The sequence below is a fragment of the Eptesicus fuscus genome, chromosome 9 (assembly GCF_027574615.1).
Source record: "Eptesicus fuscus isolate TK198812 chromosome 9, DD_ASM_mEF_20220401, whole genome shotgun sequence".
Lineage (NCBI taxonomy): Eukaryota > Metazoa > Chordata > Mammalia > Chiroptera > Vespertilionidae > Eptesicus > Eptesicus fuscus.
In genome coordinates, this window is record NC_072481.1 from 64,029,843 (window position 1) to 64,038,250 (window position 8,408).

The 8,408-nt window shown below is 39.2% G+C and overlaps 1 protein-coding gene across 1 annotated transcript in view; it reads left to right on the forward strand.

Moving 5' to 3' along the window:
• Positions 1-7,898, forward strand: part of CLCA1 (chloride channel accessory 1) — a 35,477-nt gene extending 27,579 nt beyond the window's left edge. Inside the window, exons 9-14 of the mRNA XM_008139489.3 lie at positions 211-317; positions 2,266-2,481; positions 3,040-3,301; positions 4,322-4,492; positions 6,292-6,531; positions 7,510-7,898. Coding sequence (XP_008137711.2) covers positions 211-317; positions 2,266-2,481; positions 3,040-3,301; positions 4,322-4,492; positions 6,292-6,531; positions 7,510-7,898 — 1,385 coding nt within the window. The remainder of the gene's footprint in view (positions 1-210; positions 318-2,265; positions 2,482-3,039; positions 3,302-4,321; positions 4,493-6,291; positions 6,532-7,509) is intronic.
• The last annotated feature ends 510 nt before the right edge of the window (positions 7,899-8,408 follow it).

The window sequence follows — 8,408 nt, forward strand, 5'->3', positions numbered from 1 at the left end:
GAGATGTTGCTGGAGTTATTATATAGTATGATTAAAAAGCTAGTATCAACTTCTGAGTTAATCTGGATACTTATTTTATGTTTATCTGTTAATACTTTAATAACACAGTACAATATTTATTTTGTGTATTCTGTTACCTTAAGAAGAGCAAAAATGTTGCGCATACTTGATTTCTACCAAGTAACTTCTGACGATGTAATTTCTTCTCAGGAGGTTTGCAGACATATGCTTCAGATCAGGCTCAGAACAATGGCCTCATTGACGCTTTTGGGGCCCTCTCATCAGGAAATGGAGTTCTCTCCCAGCGCTCCATCCAGGTCAGACTTCTTCCTCTGCGATTTTTCATGTTTATAAATAATGCTAGCCAAGATGGAGAGTTTACTGGTTAAAAGTTTTAAGTTGTACTTTCTTCTACTAGTGACTTAAAATTAAAATACATGTTTCAGGCTAAAACATTATTCCTAAAATGCAACACTACTCATTTAAACAAAGCAACAGTGTTTACTTGTTTGGAAATAGTACTAAGTGACTCCTCATAAAAACCAGCAACATAAAATATAATGGGTCCAAGAATTCTTTTTTTAACATCTGTTAACAAGCACCCATAGCAATATAATTGGCTCAGAATTTTCTTCAGAGTAGATCATCTCAATACAAATTTTCCAGGAAAAGTGTTCAGGGATTACTTGCTCTATTTTTCCATTACCGCAAGTCTCTGATAGTGGCCAAGATTTTCATATAATGGATGGAAAGTGCTTTGTTCTGTGAAAAGCCCATGCCATCAGTCCAGACACCTGGAGTCTTGTCTAGGGTCGGTCATTAACTCTATGACCACGGGCAATGAACTTCATCCATCTGGACCTCAGCTTCTCATTCAGATCTGAACCAGAAAACTCCTGGTTTTCTGAAAAATCAGGCCCTTCTGATTCTAGAATTTCAAGAAAACAAAGTTTTCTTTTAAAAATCATGGTACTATTTTTTAAAAACTGGACAAACATATTTTAAAATGCTCTTCTCTAATAGTGCAAAAATCACGCACATGGTTGTTTTTTAACTAGAAAGAATAAACAATCAGTACTCATACTGTGTGAATTATAAATTTTATTGTGAAAGTTTGGATGAAAGTAAAGGAATGCCTGATGTCAAAGCCAAATAATGATAAGAGTTCAAAACAACAGGCTTTCTGGTCTACCAATATAGCAATTATTCAGTCAAAGAAGAAAGCAATTATACTCCTTTGGGTTATCCTAGTTCAAATTTAGAAAATTAAACTTGAAGCCTGGTTTAGAAATGGGAGGAACATGTCTTAGAAAAGTAATTATACTGATGAAAGGGCAAGTTCACAATCAGGTCATTTCTGCCCATTCATATTTTATTTAAGAAACCTAACAGGAAGAGTTATGAAGAAATGAGTGTGATTCATTTACCCACCCGTCATAAGAATCAGATCCAAGACCATAATCTCCCTATGGAACTACAAAGTCTGGCTCCATGACTAGGCCACCGTATCTTCTAATAAGAGTTCAATTTAAGGACAATAAGTAATAATCTAGGCCATAATCCTCAAAATCACACTTTTTACAAAAGTCTTTCTAACCCTTCCCCATCTTAATCCCAGCTTCTCAGCTCCATTCTTCTCCAAAAAACAGACAACCTTGGCAATTGACTTGTTTAATTTATCTTCACATGGACTGCAATAATACTCAACCTAACACTTAGTTATTTGCAATCCAAACTATCCATATATGGGTGAAAATAAGTCCCAGTCATGGTTATAGTGTAGTAAATAAGATGAGCTCTATATACCAGTAGGTATAAAGCAAAACACAATGTTAGAATATCAAAGGACTGACAGAAACAGTCCTCTGTGGGAGCTCACAGGAGGGAGGAGTTACTCTCAGCTGGTAAGTGAGAGGGACATCAGAGAAAGCTTGTGGAAAAAGTGACGTTTGAAGTGAAATTTGAAGGATAGGTAAGGCTTACACAAATAGAGATAAGCACACATACTTCCAAGAGAAGTGAGAGTGTGATAGTCATAGAGTCACTTAGGAAAGGGGTCTGGTTTGGGTGCAGGAATCAACATTGTGGAAGCTAAAGCTGGGGAGGTAATTTAGAATTAGATCATAACAACAAAAAACCAAACCAAGGACGTCAGCACTCAGGGCTTTTTAATGGGAAAACTGAATGTTGGGGGGCAGAATGGAAGAGACCCTGTGATGGGAGCTGGAGTCTCCAGAAAGTAAAGAGTTGTTTTTTTCTGAACAGCTTGAGAGTACAGGAGCAACTCTCCAGGCCAGTCAGTGGATGAATGGCACAGTGATTGTGGACAGCACTGTGGGAAACGACACCTTGTTTCTCATCACCTGGACAGTACAGCCTCCCCAGATCCTTCTCTGGGATCCCAGCGGAAAGAAACAAGATGGCTTCGTAGTGGACACGGCCACTAAAATGGCCTACCTCCCAATCCCAGGCACTGCCAAGGTATGGACTCAGCATGTCCCCTTCTCACAATTTGACAAGGTAAAGTTTTTATAGAATAACCATAGCTTTTTAAATGTGGTTAGTTGCTAAAAGGCAAGTCAGTGTTGAATGAAAGAGAGAACCAGGAAGAATCTCCATCCAAAGGAAATCACTCAGTATGACAGCAAGTCAAAAGAAAGGAAAGCGGTGTGGTTTTCTCCAGGTACTAAAAGGAGACCCTTCAAATTACAAGGTGGACAAGATGCAACATCACCCTTGAAGAGTCAGGTTCATGAAAACTGTTTCTTCTACCCCAGGAACCCAGCCATTTGATCCTGCCCTTGAGAAACCAAGGCAAAGATAAGAACAAAGGTTTCAGACTTCGTTTTCCCCAATTAGGGCTTTCTTGACAATTAGAACCATGTAGTTAGCTCAAGCATACCGAAGTTTCCCTTGGCTGCGAGTAGCAAAAACCATCTTAGATCGCTTTAACATGCTTATATCAGATAGGCTCCTCACAGAAGTCAGGTCTGTGCCACCTAGATCCTAACCGGAAATGTCTCCATTTGTTTTGGTCAGGTTGGCATTTGGAATTACAGTCTGCAAGCAAGCTCCCAGACCCTGACTTTGACTGTCACCACCCGTGCATCAAGTGCTACCTTGCCTCCAGTTACAGTGACCTCTAAAATGAACAAAGACAAAGGCAAATTCCCTAGCCCTATGGTAGTTTATGCAAAGGTTCACCAAGGAGCCTTGCCGATTCTGGGGGCCAGTGTCACAGCCCTGATAGAATCAGCAAACGGAAAAACAGTTACCTTGGAACTATTGGACAATGGAGCAGGTAACCACCCAAGAAATTGCAAAAACACATCTTCCTTTTCCAAGAAGCAACAGCAGGAGGGCATGGCCTGGTGAAGGACCCTTATAAACAGGGAGTGCAGCACTGAGGGTCTGGTTGGGAGAGCTTTCTGCTCCCCCCACCAATTCCTGTATTTCTAAATGTTAGACAACATGAAAAAAGGGCCTACTTTTAGCTTCTGCAAAGCCCAAACATATTGGTGGCTCAAGGTCAATAGTTCAGAGATTCTAGGGAGTTATCAGAGGGTATTCATCTGCTCCAAAAAATTAATACCTATCTTACATTAGGGTTTTGTGTGACCAAATATATATACATTTTTATCTGTACCCCACACTATTGAGATTTCACTATCCCTACATTACAAATGAAGAAACTGAGGCTTTTGGAAAGCAGCAGAGATCAATTCAAGTACAGTTATATGTGACTCCTATATCTATGCAGACTCTATATTATCTTGTTCCCAAAGTGAAAATCCTGCCCATTATTTTTTATTTAAGAAATCTAACAGAAAGAAAAAATTCTACATTTCTTTTTAGGAGGAACTTTGCTGCTTACTGTGGTGCAAGTAATCTTTTTAGGACAAAATCTATAAATGAATTTCCTTCCTAAATCCACCCTGGGAGAAGCCATGAATTTTTGAAAAATAATCATATAACATTTTTTTTCTCCTCAGTAACACATAGCGATTCAATTCAATACAGTGTAGTTAGCCTGCACTGTGTTGGATGTAATAGAGACACATAACATGATCTCTGATTTCAAAAAGAAAGACAACAGTTCAGGAAGATAAGGTGTACACATATGACACTATACACACATACACATCACACACACGTGAAAAATAAGTAGACCTCATCCTTTACATAGTCAAATCCTAAACTCTCTTGAAGATCATGCTGGATTCTCTTTACTTTTAAAATTTTAACCCACCTTTGATTTGGAAATATCCAAATGCCCATTTACTCTTAGGATACCCATTAATTCCTTCATCTCCCTATCAAGGTGCTGATGCTACTAAGGATGATGGTATCTATTCGAGGTATTTTACGGCTTACGATACAAATGGTAGATACAGTGTAAAAGTGCGGGCTCTGGGAGGAGTGAACACAGCCAGACGGAGAGTTATGCCGCAGCAGAATGGAGCCATGTACATACCTGGCTGGATTGAGAATGGTAAGTAATCTGTAATAACACACCTGACTTGAGTAAAAGGCTTGCGATCAAGAGGAAACCATTAAGCCTGTGGGGAGAATGGCGCAGGATTAAATTAGGGTTTCTCAGCCTTGGCACTATTGATCTTTTGGGCCACATAATTATCTGTTGTGGGGGGTTGTCCTGTGCTTTGTAGGATATTTAGCAGCATTCCTGGCCTCTACTCACTAGGAAACAAAAACAACCCTCACAGTCAGAACAATAAAAAATGTCTCCAGACATCATCCACTGTCCCCTGGGGGCAAAATAGCCCTCAGTTGAAGACACTAGATTGAATGTACTTTTTGACTGCCTCGGTTCAAATCCCAGCCCTCTATCACGTCAATTATTTTAGTTCATCTCTTTGTTTTTCATTTTCCTCAGTTGTAAAATAGGGATAATAATGGTTACTACCACATAGAATGGTTATAAGGAATAAACAAGGAACTATATACCTAATAAGCTATTACCAGTAAACAGTAAGTATTCAATAAATGTTTATTATATCTAATAAGTTTAAAAACATTTTGTAATGAAGCTCTTTCCACTGACATAGGCATTCCCAAAGAATAGAAAAAATAATAACAATTTAAGGCTTGTTATCTACGTCAATGTTTTCATAAACCCACCTTCTCCCTTTCTTCTTCTCTTCTGCTCAGACCAGGAAGAACAGTAGATGAGTGTATGCTTCTCCTCACTTGGATGTATGCTTAGGAAAGGGGGAATTCTGGCCATGTGGTGTCTCCTCATGCAAATGTAATCATAGGAAAAATTGCTGTAAAAGAAACCATCGCTTGAAAAGCTTTAAAATGTTAGCTTATTTTATTCCCATGTGTCCTTCTTTTTGAGTTAGGAGAAGGCAGGAGGGGACTGATTTAGTGCCTGTATCTGACCTAGGCTCATTGTCTTAATTACATTATTACATTTAATTCTCCTAATTACCCCATTTTACAGATAGAGAAACAGAGGCTAGAGAAGTTATTGATTCACATAACTAGTAGTAATAGCACCGGGCTTGGCATTGGGAAGCCATGTTCTTCCCTCCATACCTTGATGAGCCTTAATAACAAGAGAGATGGTCTCTACTGGTGAATCCAATACTAACCCTTCACCTGCCGAAGTACCTACTTCATGTTTGCCCAAGACCAGATTAATGGGTATGAAGATCAATTTGTCTTTACAGGCAAAATTGTTAAGGGCTAAAAGTAGAGTTTATGAGAAAGTGAATTTGCTTCAAGAACTAGGTTTCCATGCATTCACTGAGAAAATCAGAAGTTGTTCAAATGCATAAAATTTTAGAATCCCTAACACAGAACATTTCATGCACAGAACAAATAATCAAAGCAATTCTTAAAGGTCCAGGTGATTAATTACCAAATAAATAGAAAAGATAATGGAACCCACAGTATTGCTTAGGTGGAAGAGACTTCTTGAGGCAATCTGAGGAGGTTTAAAACAGAAGTAGTATTTATACTGCTTGTGGAAGGGTACGATCAGGATAGGCCAAAAGTTGGAAAAAGAAACAATTTCAGGACAAATGTCATGAAAATAAATTATGAAAGTTATCCCACTAAATATCTGTGAGATAAAGAAGTGAGACTCTCTCTTTGCTTCTTTCTCTCTGATCTGGTATCTTTACACCGAATAATTAAAATGAATTTTATGTGTGGGAGAAAAGAAGGGGAAGGGTAAAGTAGGAAGAGGGTAATCCAATAACAAAACAAAGGAAAGTGTAGCCAGTTTGTGCAGCTTACCATGTATTGAGGAATATTTTAACGCAGGTGAAGTAAAATGGAATCCACCAAGACCTGAAATTAATAAGAATGATCTTCAAGGCAAGCACGTGTGTTTCAGCAGAACATCCTCAGGAGGTTCTTTTGTGGCCTCCGATATCCCAAAGGCTCCCATACCTGATCTCTTTCCACCTTGCCAAATCACTGACCTGAAGGCAAAAATCCAAGGGGACAATTGTATCAATCTGACATGGACAGCCCCTGGGGACGATTATGATCACGGAAGAGGTAAGCTGAATGCGGTGTGGACCCTGTGAAGGAGTTTAGCAGCCCAGCAGAGGTGCAGAAGGGAGAGAGGCAAGCATGTGTTTTGTGATGCATGTGGAAGACAGGGGGCAGGAAGGATTTTGATTGTTCTCTGAAATTAAGGGGGGGGTGGGGCAAGGACAAAATGGGTAAAGGGGCTCCAATATATGATAAATAATGGAAATTAGACTTTTGGTGGCGAGCATACAACAGAGTATACAGGTGGAGAATTATAATGTTGTACACCTGAAATTTATATAATATTTTTAACCAATGTTACCTCAATTTAAAAATTTTATTTAAACAATGGTTTAAAAATGAGAGGTTTAGAATCTGAAAAGCTGGCCTACTATTGGTGTCAGAGGTTTCAACCAGGAAAAGGCTATCTTCAGTTTTTTCCTGAAATCTTGCCAAAGTGCCCTTTAAGAAGCCCCATGTTTAGTAAAGACTCCTCGAGAGGATTGAGAATAAAGCACAGATATCTATGGAGCAGAGCTCTCCTTTGGAAGAAGCCTGCTGAGGCATGGTCTTCAGGCTGCAGCCTGGGCAACACACCAATCCTTGTTATAGACTGTACAATTTCAGCCTCCTCCCCGCCCCACAACCGAACCAGAATCTGCACTTCAAGATCTCTGGGTGATTTGTATGCACATTAGAGTTTAAGAAGCACTGGTACCAAAAACTCTTGTAGAAATAATAAAATAATAATCAAACAACCTCCTGTCTTGACCAGGTACTATGCCCAAAAAGACTGACTAAACCTGACCCAGTCTACATTTATTACTCTGTCCAGATACACAGACAAGAATGTAAAAAGATACTACTGCTTGTAAAAATGAAGCATCAATTGCATTTACCCATTGGAACTTTATGGGATGGTGATATAAAGTTTCTAACAGCCTTTTAAAACTTTGAGAATTGCAAGTTATGTCCCTTTTTCATTTTATTTTTTATTTTTAGCTTACAAGTATATCATTGGAATAAGCACAAGTATTCTTGATCTCAGAGAGAAGTTCAATGAATCGGTTCAAGTGAACACGACTAATCTCATTCCAAAGGAAGCCAACTCTGAGGAAGTGTTTGTGTTTAAACCAGAAAGCATCCCTTTTGAAAATGGCACAGATCTCTTCATTGCTGTTCGGGCTGCTGATAAGGTCAACCTGACATCAGAAATCTCCAACATCGCACGAGTATCTTTGTTTGTTCCCCCACAGACTCCTCCTGAGGCACCTAGTCCTTCTCTTCCTTGTCCTGAAATTAATGTCAACAGCACCATTCCCGGCATTCACATTTTAAAAATTATGTGGAAGTGGCTGGGAGAACTGCAGCTGTCAGTAGCCTTGGGTTGAGTTTTCATGAGGTAAATAAATCATCCAACCTTTGGATCATAAAATTTTCTAAAGCTTATTTTAGACTTCCTGCAGGGGATGAGTTAATGAAATAAAAGGCTAAACAACTGGGTATGTATGTATTAAAAACTATCCATTCACATTCAAAAGTTTAATCATCACTTTTGAATACTAGAAAGGAATGCTTGCATTGATAAATAAAAGTAAGCTTTAATTCATTTTAAGGAGCTTTGCCAGTTAAAAAGAACAAGTAATTACATATAAAAGATGCTATAAATGTCCAAGTAGATCAAACTATCCTATATAATAAAAGGCTAATATGCAAATTGTCCCCTCGGGAGTTCAACCGACCGGGAGTTCGACTGCTCTCTATGACATGTGCTGACCACCACAGGGCGGTGTGGACAAAGGAAGGCCCTGGCTGGCAGCCGGCAGCTGGATGAAGGTCCCAATTGGCCCTGGTCACTGGCCAGGCCTAGGGACCCTATCCGTGCACAGATTTCATGCACT